The 14088-nt window shown below is 33.4% G+C and overlaps 1 protein-coding gene across 1 annotated transcript; it reads right to left on the bottom strand.

The window, feature by feature from the left end:
- Window positions 1-3367: 3367 nt before the first annotated feature.
- On the bottom strand, window positions 3368-12897 carry LOC131596644 (DNA-directed RNA polymerase II subunit RPB2). Its single transcript, XM_058869366.1, has 25 exons — window positions 12445-12897; window positions 12090-12311; window positions 10371-10661; window positions 10054-10251; window positions 9209-9273; window positions 9042-9128; window positions 8835-8955; window positions 8701-8745; window positions 8483-8620; window positions 8309-8381; window positions 8003-8079; window positions 7795-7902; window positions 7594-7710; window positions 6821-6976; window positions 6632-6736; window positions 6408-6533; window positions 6255-6332; window positions 6070-6165; window positions 5871-5986; window positions 5699-5768; window positions 5574-5627; window positions 5343-5486; window positions 4792-5091; window positions 4105-4527; window positions 3368-3994 (listed from the first exon to the last, which is right to left on the bottom strand). Exons 1-25 carry the CDS (start codon window positions 12700-12702, stop codon window positions 3875-3877), a joined length of 3588 nt encoding a protein of 1195 aa, XP_058725349.1. The 5' UTR covers window positions 12703-12897; the 3' UTR covers window positions 3368-3874.
- Between the last annotated feature and the right edge of the window lie 1191 nt (window positions 12898-14088).

The raw sequence follows: 14088 nt of genomic DNA, 5'->3' as shown, positions 1-14088 counted from the left end.
GGATCACAACTAGGGGAGTTTTCGTAGGTGAAAAATTACACGAGAAAAGATTGGAGAAGACAAGGTTTTCGGTGAGAGGCAGATTTTCATTAACGAAAGCGATTGAACCAATTTCATCTTAATACTTGTAATGTCTACAATTTATCTTTTATTTTCTTTGAATATTATGAGTAGCTAAACCCCTCAATACTAGGAGATGTCCCTCTCTGTAAATGAATTTGATTTTATATTTACAATAACAATGTGTTTTTCATTATCAATATGTTCTCTTAATATTCTTAATGCTTTCTCTTTCGGACAAATTGAGATTGATATATGATTATCAATTAGGTTGGACCGTCGTTGGTAATTCTTTCTTGAGAGCATTCTAAAGTAGATACCACCTAGGACTAGGGATATCCTATAGGAACCGGGTTATTCTTGATTTAATAATTCTTAATTTCATCGATAAGTTTCTTTGGACTTAGGGCTTAGGAAGAATGATTAAAGGTTTTCTCACTATTGAATTAGGAGTAAACATTCATAAGAACCGGTAATTGATTATGTAAAATAAGTTGTTGCAATATTGAATTCAGCATTGTTACAGGGATGATTCACACACCTACCCTAACATATTATTCATATTTGTTAAAACCAATTAGTCAATCTTCTTACTTTATTCGCAATTATTATTTTAAACTCGCAATTCAAACCCAAACGCTAGTTTTTGTTTAATTGAAGAATGATTTGAAATCGGCATTTATACGTAGTCCTTGAGATTGACATTCAGGAAATCTCCTCATTATTACTGAGTCAAAATAGTACACTTGCTATTTTTTCGATCAACCTCCCTTACTTTAGGTTTTGTTAGTTTTTATTGCTTAAAGAGTCAAGCCTAGCCTCTTTCTCCCTTAATTATCGCCTCATTCGTTCAAGCCTCAGCAAAATAGTTGAGTGGTGATCTTTTAAATAGTCATAAATTTCATATCATTTTCTAAAATATCCTTCAACCTGTTTACATGCAACAAACTTTAATGAAGAGGAATTCAAAAAAAAAAATCTCATTTATTTATACAATATTAGTTGAATTATTTATCTTCTGATGCCTACAGATGTTGATGGTTCTAACAGTATTGGTTGGGGAACCAACACCTACCAATTCAATATACAAAGTACTTATTTTTTATTGTTTCAAAATTGTGCGACATTGAATGGTGAGTAGAAAACCATTTAGATGTGGAAGAGTTTATACTTGGTACTCATTGAAGGGTGAGTAGAAAACCATTTAGATGTGGAAGGGTTTATACTTGGTACACATGAGGATATCCTAACTAATTATAGAAGTCATAGATGGGGGGTGTTGGACTGTTGTATGTCCCACTTGTATGTGTTGTGGGAATGGAGATAAAATTGTGTTTCATGTGCTCTGTGACCATATATATGTAACCCAAGTATGGCTTCATATTGTTCGTTATGATTTTATGACATTATATTTTTCATAGTGTAACCCAAGTATGGCTACTTTCTGTAAACTACGCGCCGACGCATAGATCGTATGTGTTGATGCGTACGGTTGATTTTTTAAAAAATATTATTTCTGTGAACTAAGTGTTGTCGCATAGGTCATATGTGTCGACACATGCTGTTGACTTTTGCAAATGACGTTTCTGTTAGTTTGAGGTCGATGCAACCCATTTACATTCAATTTTTGTGTCAACACATAGGGTCTGGAGGTCAACACACCCTGTGCATATTTTCAAAAACTTGTAAAATTTTCCAAGTCCCAATTTTTTGTTATTCTCTCACTTACACACATACATATATACTCATTCATGATTCTTTTCAAATAATGAAACCATAGAGCATACAAAGATATTTTCATCATCTTCATCCTTTCTCTATGCATACACACAACAACTACACATAATCATTTTTGTTGGGTGCCATCTAGAGTTAAAGTGATAAGGTCCAATTTAAGATTTGTGTGAAATCAATTGGGTTAAGATTTTTTTTTGGGGTTTCATTGATAAAATTATTTGGGATTTTCCCTCCAAAATCAATTTTGATTTGGGTTTTTTTCATAAGAACTTGCAATTTGGATTCAGTCGAGTGAAAGCTTTAAAGAAAGAAGTTTATATCATATAAGTAACGGTAACTGAAGGATCAATTTGGGTTTTGGGGACAAGATCTTGCAATTGAAATTCAGTCGAGTGAAAGTTTTGAAGAAAGGGGTTTCTGTCAAAGAAGTAACGGTAATCGGATGATCAAATTGAAGATCTCGGGATATTTGATCCAGCTTAAGATCAAGGGAAGAGAAGAAGATAGATTCAACATCAAATTTGGGATTTGGGGGTTTGAATTTCTATTTCTCTCTTGTAAACAATTTCTTGCAAGGAATTAATGAATATCTCAATTCCATTGAAATTGAGGGCAGATGTACTAATAGCGAGGTTGATTGGAGAACTACCTAAATAAATATCTTTCTCTCTCTCTCCCTCCCTCTCTCTCTCACACACTCTCTCTCTTTACAATTTGATAATTTATTTAGTGTGCAATTTCATATACTGATAATTGTGTTTGTGTTGAAGTATTTCATACTGTTTTGTTAAGATAATTGCAATCTAAACAATTGCAATTGATTTTTCATACCTTCCACACAAAGGAAAATCAGCTTGGTGTTTATTGCACACCAAGTGTTTGATAAATTGACTTATTCAATTTTTGCTTCCTATTTCAGTGGTATCAAAGTGTAAAAGTATTCAAATGTATTTTAGAAAAATATATTGATTCGTTTTCTTATCAATTGTGGTACGTTGATATCATAACACTACAGTTTAATACACATATATGATTATTTCTATAATAGTTCAGAATAGACGAGTGTCGATCTAGAATTGCTTTCGCTTGTCATCAAAAATATTTTTAAAACAGAATTTTAATTGGGGTCTATTAAAATTTTACTTGATTAAAAGGGTAGTTGGAATAAGGGCTAATAAAAAATTGAAACTTGCAAATGCCTAACATGCTGAGATTTGGAATTTGGGTTTGAAAGGAACATTATTCTCATTTTATAGCGAAAAGTAACTCCAAGAATTTGATAGACATGATTTTTGAAAATTACAAGTTATATGGAAATATTTCTTTTCTTGTTTGTCGCATTCGAAAACAGTTGAAACTGAGGTTGAATATAAAAGTCAACGATAATTAACGCAACTTAATAAGAATGAAAATTAACTTTTAATCTTTAGCATTTTAATGAATCATTAATCTTTTAATTTTAGAGTACATCAATAAAGGTCCGAGTACATCATTAAAAAAACTCAAATAGTTCAATTCATAAGAAAACATCACAATAAAAAATTAGAATATTGTGTTTAGTTAAAACAAAGAAGCTCAAATACACTTTTAATATATGATGATAAAGTTACAAATATAACTCAGCAGCAGAATAATGAGTAAAAAGTGAATATCAGAAAGTTCCGGATTCACCATTTTACAAGAACCAGTCCTACCTTCAAAGGATACAAAAGGAGGGCAGGTCTTTAGAATGACGAGCTTAAAGTACACAGTCCTGCTAAATTTTTCAATCGATACATTCTCATGTAATTTGCGTTGCCAAATGTTATGTGAAAAGCAAGGTATTGATGAGGCTGCTGGGGTACATGCTTTTTCTCTGGTATTTATTTATGTATAGTAAGTTAAAATCCTTGACTTATAAATGGAACGTCATTCAAACTACATTTCCCAACACTCGAGAGGCTCCTGATTTCGTTTATCAGTCTTGAGAAAGCAAGGAAAGTCAAATTAATACATCTTCAGATACAGTGTGTGATCCGAAGTTCAAGAGAGAAAGAAGTCCGCATAGAATAAGACATGTGGTTTTTCTCAAACATGCTCATGCTCCTTTTTTCTTTTGGTCTTTTATAGACTTGATCTCTTTAGTAAGCATTCTGGGAGCTATGGCCATAGCCATTAGCTCTTGGAAGAGCAGCTTACAAGCATAAGGAATGTAAACCTGCATAAACAAACAAAAGGCAAATGAGAAACTAATAATTCAGCACAAAGAGAAAACACCCTTAACTGGAATATGGAATAAAGTGTAAGACAAGATAAATGATCATTCACCTGAACAATGTCAGTTTTGTTCTTGCAACCCCTACACTCAAAAGAATTCTTTTTCAGATTTGCAATAGCTATCAACCCACAGCGTTCGCATACATGGACCCTATATGCATCACTTTGATCAAACAATCTTTCCTTTAGGAAGTGAGCAGCTCCATGGGCTATCATGCAATCACGCTCCATCTCTCCAAATCTAAGACCACCATCTCGTGATCGCCCCTCAGCAGGTTGCCTTGTAAGAATCTGCACAGGACCCCGTCCACGAGAATGGATCTTGTCATCGACCATATGCTTCAATCTTTGATAGTAAGTAGGGCCAAGGAAAATCATTGCACTGAGACGTCTCCCTGTATGACCATTGTACATTGTCTCAAAACCACGCATTTGGTACCCACATTTGTGTAAAGCTTTGCTGATATTATCCACCTGGTTTACAATAGTAAAAATTATCAAAATTATAAACACGTGGTATTCTCTCAGGTAAATTATATTTAGGTTCATAGTTCTAATACCGGGTCCGGATGGCACAATGCATATTGCTATACTTTGTATTTGAGTGAAAGAGTAATATCAGCTTAAAAGATGCAACATGAGCAGTTGAAACAAGCTTGTTATGTATGCAGTTTTTTAAAATTTCTAATTATCATCTGATTTAAAATAAAGAAAATGTGATTAAAGAATGCTACTTACTGTAACATCGGTAAAAGGAGTCGCATCTCCTTCTTTTCCCATGTGGGCTGCAACCTTCCCCATGATACATTCAATAAGCTGACCAATTGTCATTCGAGAAGGTATAGCATGTGGATTGACAATAATATCAGGGGTGATACCCTCCGCAGTCCAGGGCATATCTTCTTGTGTATAAGTCATACCAACTGTCCCCTTCTGACCATGTCTACTACTGAATTTGTCACCAATTTGTGGTATTCGAACAGATCTCACCCTTACTTTAACGAATCTCAACCCATCAGCATTTGTTGTCAACAGAACCTACAAAATTGAAAATACATAAATCCAGAAGCGGAAGCAAAAAAAATAACGCCAAGAATTCCGGATTTGGATAGACTAATATGCTTTTCATTTCAGTAATCATTTTGCTTTCGGAATGTAACTCTTCTTTTGTTACTAAAAACCTCTCCACTCTTATTATGTAGCTAAAAACCTCCTTTCATTAAGGTTTTACAGTATAGGCTCAAAAACTCGAATTGTAACGATGAAAGTTAATATTTATGACAACTTACTTGATCAACAATTCCAGTTTCACTGTGGCGTAAACTTATGCTGTGATCACGTTTTGAGTAACGAGCGGCTTGCCCTTGAGCCTCCTCCTGAGATAAGGGAGTGGTCTTTCCAATAATAACATCCTCACCAGACACTCTGGTGCCCTGTTTCATAGTAATAAATTGCTACATTTAGTGCACAATTTCATTGTCGCACATGTCATTCAGAATATTGTCAAAATGTATGCTTACAGGTGGAGCAAGACCATCGTCGTCCAACTTATCGTAAGAACCATGCCTCATACCCTGCAAAACAAAAGCTGGTTATAAACTACCAAATAGCAAATCAACATATATAAGGAGGAGACAATTTTCACCATGGTGTTAGCTCTATCCGGCCGACCAAAATCTTCTTTGACAAGGGTTCCCATTTTCTTCTCTTCATCTCTGTAAAAGATAAGCAATGTTACAACACATCATATAAAAATCACAAACACACAAAATAAAAAAAAAGGAGTGTATTTTAATCAATTGGGGCAGCAAAGTCACCTATATGAACGGAAAAACAAAGACCGAAAGAAGCCACGGTCTATTGATGATTGGTTCATGATGACAGAATCTTCTTGATTATAACCAGAATAACATGAAATGGCCACAATGGCATTCTAAGGCAACAGAGAAGAATATATTAGAACACATAATCAGTAACAAAATAACAATGATGTAAATAAAGGAGGTCAAAACTTACAATTCCGGCAGGTAGTTGACGAAAATGAAGATGCTCCATGGCTCTCGTAGTGACAAGTGGCTTTTGAGGATAGTACAATACATAGGCCAAGGTATCCTAAGCAATGAAGCAAAAGCATCAAGTGGAATCCAGCATCAAGTATAGCCCAGTAGACACTTTTAATCATATAAACAAATGAACAATACCATTCGAAACTGGTAGTTGGTAACATATATTCCCATTGCTTGTTTTCCCATTGCAGACTGATACGTGTTACGAGGGGACTGATTGCACCACCAAAGATAAGATTAATAGTGTGTATTAATCAAAATGAGCACACATCAAAATACCATATTTACCTGGTTGTGATCAGGAAATGGTATGATGGAAGCACATACACCCAAAATCAGTGATGGATGGATTTCACAGTGAGTGTAAGTATCAGAATATGCTTCTTCTGGATTGAGCCTTGCTTGAACAAGATCCTGTTACATATATTCATATTGACATATATATTCATGATTTATACTTGTGTATTTTTGTAGGGTATATAATGCTGCAAATTTAGAATTATAGTACTGACATTAATAGTCATGGAAATCATAGTAGTCTCTTCCTCTTCTGTGTCAATATATTCTATAAATCCCTTGGATACAAGATCATGCCATCCACCATCTTCAGGGGATTCCTGAAGAAATGTAAAAAGAGGTTAAGCAATTACTGAAACAACAATGACTCCTCAGATGCACTACAGTAACTACTTGCTACTTACCCTTTGTTGCAAAGAATGAATGTCCTTCTTTTTTATGAGAAGCCTTTGTTTATCCACAATGAATAAAGGACGGCTGCAGCGACCATAATCTGTATATATGCGCAATTCTTTAAGACGGATATCTCTAACAACCCCAACTTCAGTATTAACATCAACCTGCACGACATGAAAGCCATCAGCACTAAACTACAACTAAAACATATAACAATATAACAAATAAATAATTATAAACAATGATGATCTCCTCTTTAAAATGTAATGTGATAAATACTTCTATAAAAATGAGTTGGAATTTAAACAAGCAATCACATCTGACTTTGTTTTGGGATTTAGTGTTTTGGAGCAGAAAAAAATAAATGGATGATAATTCTTCTTCCTTTTTGGCTAAAAAATCTTATTTTGCCGTTTATCTTGTAAGAATAGTTCATCCGCCAAATATCTCAGCCAAAAGATCAAGCTAATAAGGCCTGGCTAAATGGCCCTCATTAAGAGGTCATGAAACAGAAAACATGAATCAAGAAATATAAACACTTATTGAAAAATACATCATTTAATGCAGTTCATGTCAGTCTTTTCCAATACATTCTATTTTACTTCCGTAAGCAATGACCTTGAGGCACACAATAGTATTTGCGTACTGATTACATAGGGATACAAACAAAAATTGCAATATCATTATTTTAAGGGGGCTGCTATTTGTCAACAGTTTCAAACACGCACAATATTTTAGGCTGTCAAAAAAATCAAAACAACATCAGACAAGTAAAATTTACCCGACGTCTCAGCTTTCTCAATGTTCTAACCAGCATATCAGGGTCACGATGAATACCCATCCAGCAACCATTTACGAAAATTTTTGTAGCTTGGGGAATCACAGCAGGAGAAATTTCCTACATGGAGAAAAATAAGCAAATTTACACACAAACAGTATAGAGAAAGAAACAAATTAATGTTATGCAGGAAGTCACAAGCACCTCAAAATTTTCTGTACCCCATTCCTCTAAAAACTCCAGAATAGGATATGCTGCTGAACCAACTGTTATGTAAACCATCAAGGCCAGGTTCTTCACCAGTCCACAGGCCTAAATAATAGCCCAATGACACTCATAAATACCACCGAGATAGATGAGTTCCTCATAAAACAAGGAGTGATACAAGAAGCTTGCAAAGAAAAATACTAACTTGTCCTTCAGGTGTTTCTGCCGGACACATCATTCCCCATTGTGAATTATGCAGTTGTCTGGGTTTGGCCAACTTGCCTGAAATAATAGAAGAGAAACAATAAAAATACAACTTAAACAAATATTATTTATTATAAAAAAAAAACAATAGTGTCAGACCTGTGAATCTAAATTTCTAAAGAAATCATTGACATATTATTGTATTCCATTGATTGTATCAATTTATAAATTTATGCAAACAATGCACAAGAGTGAAGAAACTGTTGAAGGTTGGGTCAGGCTTGAATAGCATAAGCCAAGCAAATACCTTCACGTCCTATGGGAGAATTCAATCTTCGCAAGTGTGATAAAGTGGACGCATAAGTTAAACGATTTAGCACCTAAAACAGAAAGACAATAAGTTAAGTTGTTAATGTTTCATTTCCTCTTTAGAAGAGAATGGGGACGACTGTTGAAGCAAAAAAATAGTGCATAATCATACCTGCGACACTCCAGCTCTAGTACCTGCAGCATTTGCTTGCCCCCAATTACCAGTAGCAAGTGAGTATTTAAGTCCACTTGTGATGGTTTTTGCTTTAATAGCAAATTGCAGGTTAACATCCTTCCCATTGTCAACACACTGCACCATTCATGAGGTAGAAGGGTATAGGCAATGAAAATAAATAATGCAAAAACATGTGCTATAAAAGTAAAACAAACCTTCTGTACATAACCCCTGACATCTCTAGTTAACTTTCTGAATAACTGCATCACAAATTATAGCAACAGGGAATTAAAAAAACAAATCACAAGACTAGTTAAATAAAATAATATCAATTACCGGAGAAACAAACCATTCTAAAGAGTCCACCAAGTAAAGGACCGGCCAGGTCCAGCCTCTTGTTTCCATAATGATCCCTATCATCTTCAGCCCTCCGCCCAAGTGCACACAGAAGTAGTCGATGAATGATATATCTGATGAGCAATGATTACTTGATTAGTATAATATAGTATAATAAATACTAAAAAATTAAACAAGATAAGACATGTTAGGAACTTACCCAAAATAGTAAGCTTTTTTTGTCTCGCAATACTCTCCAACACCAACATGTGGAAGCATCTCCTTTTGAAGGATGTCCTTAGCATACCTGAATATTTGGATAACAATTACTTCACGATGGGAGCAAATAAATCATTCTTATTCTTACAGAAATACAACTCAACTCACTTAATTCTCTTTTCCTTGGTTACACCTACGGTTGCTCCTCTTTTTCCAATGTAGTCAAGTGCAACCTGGCGTGAAATTAATATTTTAGTAAATAAAATCTCTATACAAAACACAAGAAGAAAATTGTTTATCAAACAATGTCATATTTACCTAAAGAGAATAGTTATGAATCATCTAAACTTATAGGGAGAGAAAAAGGCAACTGGAAAAACATATGACACAATATAGAAAAGCAATGCAGTAAGATCAAAGGCAAAAGCAATGCAGTAAGATCAAAGGCAAAAGCTATGTAGTAAGATCAAAGGCAAAGGCAATGCAGTAAGATAAGGAAATATTGCAATGTAAAAGAAGTAAAGAATTTAAATTAGAACATGTAAACATGAGACTTAAATAAGAGCTAGTTTTGATAAACTTTTCAACAAGTACTACTAGAAAAAAGGTTCAAAAGGTTCAAATAATGGTGTGATAACCATGAGTAAGTAAACAAATAACTTCTCTAATTCGATTAAATTGACTTTTGTACCTCAATATTTTTCAAAAAGTTCTCTCATTTAATTTCTATCCAGACACCTATAACCTTATAAGATTTGTTGTATGGATTAGAAATTAAATGTTTTTCATATATTGAAATACTCTAGTAAACTATAAACTAATCCAAACTAGGCCTAAATTTGATTATAAAATATATGGAGTACAGGAAAAAAAATAGGCTATTCCATCCTTTGAACAGTCTAAACAGAAAATTGGGGTTGTACTATGACCTCATTTGAAACTAATATAAAATCTGGACAGCCAATCACAATTTTGACTGTAAGCAAATAATTTATAACAGCTGCAAAACCCACCTGTTGATTTTGTATTACAAATGCTTCTTCTAGGGAAGGACGGAGCAACTCCATCATTTGAGTATCCGCGAAGTCATAACATATATGTTCGAGAATATCTTTATCAGCCACAAATCCCAATGCCCGAAACACAATAATGATAGGAATTTCAGTTCGAATGTATGGAAGAGTAGCTCGAATATATTGCCCGGAAGAACCCTGGGAGAAATAAAAATGCAAAAACTTAGACATTGTAACAACATACATCTGCAGAAAGTGATTCACCACATAGCACAAAATACACCCAAAAAAACAAATATATAACGATTTTCATTTACCCCTTTGGAACTAGCTCGAGAGAGCATGCGCACAAACATAGTGCTAGGCGGTCGGTTCTGTGATTCTGCCATGGACCGAACTTCACCCACATAAGCATACTTATTAGGTTGCCTCTTCTTGAAGACGTAGACATGATTGGTGCTCATCTTTTCCTGAGCAATGAGAACCTTTTCACTTCCATTAATAATGAAATATCCTCCTTGATCATATGGACACTCTCCAAGCTCAGTCAAATCTTTCTCCGAATTTTGATACAGTGTGCAATAACTAGACCGGAGCATTATAGGAACCTAACAACAACAAAAAATATTAGTTACATCACTCAAAAGTCCAATCCAACTATATTTCCCTTCACCACACCTACATCTTAAAATAACTCAAAATCTTATTTACATTGACAAAACTACAAAAGAAGTTCAATATGATTATAATTGACTATATATCTATGTATAATCACTAAATGAAATTGCTTGATATAGCGAAATGCACCACATCACGGAGCTTAGAGAAATAATTTCATTGGCCAACTGACATGTGATTTCCGTTTTCAACCGACATTTTCTCAATTGTTCTGAAATTCTAAAGTAAGATTCTATTTATAAATTGACAAACCTACACAATAAGTACAATATAATTATAATTGATAACTAGATATCCATTTGTGTATAGTCATTAAATGAAATTGCTTGATATAGCGAAATGCACCACATCACGGAGCTTAGAGAAATAACTTCATTGGCCAGCTGACATGTGATTTCCATCAACTTCAACCAACATTTTCTCAATTGTTCTGAAATTCTAAAGTAAAATTCTATTTATAAATTGACAAAACTACAAAATAAGTACAATATAATTATAATTGATAACCTTATCATAGCAATACTTATGATAAAATCATTAATTGTATAGTGTATAGGGGTTGGAATTCTAAGAAAATTAGAAATCATAGGGCTAGCCTTATGATATAGGTTCTTTGTGGGTTGGATCTTTTTTATCACCTTGTACTTGATTGGTTTTTTTGAATTAATATATTTTTCCCTTTCATTCAAAAAAAAATTATAATTGATAACTAGATATCCATTTGTGTATAGTCATTAAATGAAATTGCTTGATATAGCGAAATACACCACATCACGGAGCTTGGAGAAATAATTTCATTGGCCTGTCAACTCCAACCGACATTTTCTCAATTGTTACGAAATTCTAAAGTAAAATCCTATTTATAAATTGACAAAACTACAAAATAAGTACAATATAATTGATAACTATCCATCCGTGTATAATCATTAAATGAAACTGTTTGATATAGCAAAATGCCCCAAATCACGGAACTAAGCGAAATAATTTTATTGGCAACCTAACCCGTGTTTTCCGTCAACACCGACCGATATTGTTCTCAAGTCTCAACCGATTAAAATGTTACTAATAACATCCCAACAACTAATAACTCAAAACAAAAAGGCCTCTAGTGATAGCTTATAACTGAAATAAACTAAAAATGACAAAGAGTCCAAGTAGAAAGAACTTCAAGCTTATTGTTCAAATCCTAATATACTGAAAATAACTTCTTATAGGGCACATCGTTTAGTTTAATAGATAAACCCAAACATTAAATACTTAATTACTAGTATAACATAATAATTGGTTATAATTATTAACTCTTCTAAACACCCCGTTTTAACATGTAGAATATTATAACTGAGATGAGTAAGGAGCACCTTGCCAATGAAAACTTTAGTGAAATCCTGAGTCTCAGTGACCTCTTCACCATCATGTCCTTTTTTAATAACCCTCTTAGAAACATCAACATACAAAGGAGCTGAATAAGTAAGATTCCTTAATCTAGCTGCCTTAGGAAACAATGTAGCAGTTTCTCCATCAGATTCTGTCATCATAGGTTTACTCAAGTAAATCTGACCAAAACTTATCTTGTAAATCAACTGCAAACAAAACCGAAATCAAATTAACAGCAACATTGCTACATATCATAAAAGAAAAGTGATTTTAATTTTCAACAATTCAGAGATTATTTTAAACAGGTAAGTGAAGCGTACACCCTGCGCAAACTATTACCTCTGCGACATCGGATTGGTGACCTGGATTATGCTGAGACTCAGGTCGAATCTCAATATCAGCAGATTCATCTACGATTTCCTGCATAGTATTTTGGATGAACTCATCGAATGAATCAAGTTGCTGCCGAACTAAACCTTTCTCTTCGAAGTAAGCTGAAATAACAGCCCAAGCATCTTCTTGAGTAATTTCCTCTTCATCATCTTCTTCATCCATTTGCTGATCGTATTCATTTTCATCTTCCAAATCCATCATCATCTTTTCTAATTAATTTACGGTGAAGTTCAAATTCAGAGTTCAAATTAGTTTCTGTTCACTTTAATTGAGTGTTTTGAGTTGGAATTTTTGAATTGGAATTTGCAGAAAGAAAGAGGAAAAGATGAAGAAGTGAAACCCTAGCAGAGACAATTACTCGAGATTGTTTTAGTCTGTGTCGGAAGAAGTAGAAAATTAGAACAGCGGTGCTATTTTATAGGTGGTTTCTATAGGCCGGTTCGAGTTGGCTAATGGATATTATCTGCATGAACCGTGAGAACCGGTGTTTAGATTTTGAAAATTCGGTGAAATGTGGGTCAATACATCTTGGACCGGATCTTGGATAAAACTTAACTATAGCACTATTGGTGGAAAAAAAAAAAGAACTAGAAAAATTAATTAAGAGTAAGCAAAATTTAACAAATGTGTGAATTTCTTTTTTTAAATTTAGGATTAATAGTGAATTATCTCCGCGCGTGTTTTGATGTATCCATTTAAAAAAAATATTCTTATAATTTTGGGTACCTCTGAGGGTGTAAAAATCAGGGTGATAAATCAAAAAAGAAAAATTACAGAGCATAATTTTTGTCATCTCGTAGGCAAAAGACTTAGAATTTTAATATTTTAAGAAAAAAATTTAAAAACTTTATTTTATAGGAATGTAAATCAAAACACGTCTATATTACAGGGACTTTTTTTTCCATGGTCAAGTGACTTTTTTTTCATTTTTATAGGTGTATGTTCAACCGATATTTCTTTACCTTAAATTTAAGGTGGATTCTTAAATATCTATTACTTTGAGAAAATATCAATGTTTAAAAAATCGGACCGGACATAAAATCGATAAGGGTAATGGGTCACTGGTTTAGTGGTCGAAGCACTGAGTCACTGGTCAAACTGCATGACTAAACCAAATTAAATCGGATAACTCGGTTGAATAGATCGGTCGTTATAACAAAATTAAATAGGTATAAAATATGTCGAACCGGATGATTCAATCTCTACAAAATATAACTAGCACTTAAAATTTTTGAAAATATCATATTATAAATAAATTCACAAGTTCATAATTTAAAATATAACTGCAAACAAAAGTTTAATCGCAACATAATCTAATTGAATATTTTATAACAAAAATAATTTCATTGTCTACTAAATTTAATTTCAAAAAAAAAAATTGTTTCAATGTTGGGATCTCCTTCAATATCAAAATCATCGGTAACAAAATCAATCGCATTTGCAACAATTTTTTTATTTTTTATTTATTTTATTTTTATTTTTCATTAAAAAAGTCGAAAGACGTTGTTTTAGTTTTTTAAAATAAAAAATGCATTTAAATCGTCGGTTTTCCCAGTTTTGACCGGTTCATATCGCTTCAATGACATTCTC

The sequence above is a fragment of the Vicia villosa genome, linkage group LG4 (genome assembly GCF_029867415.1).
Source record: "Vicia villosa cultivar HV-30 ecotype Madison, WI linkage group LG4, Vvil1.0, whole genome shotgun sequence".
Taxonomy (NCBI): Eukaryota; Viridiplantae; Streptophyta; class Magnoliopsida; order Fabales; family Fabaceae; genus Vicia; species Vicia villosa.
The sequence above is the reverse complement of the archived record's forward strand: the minus strand, read 5'-3'. Positions and strand labels throughout refer to the sequence as shown.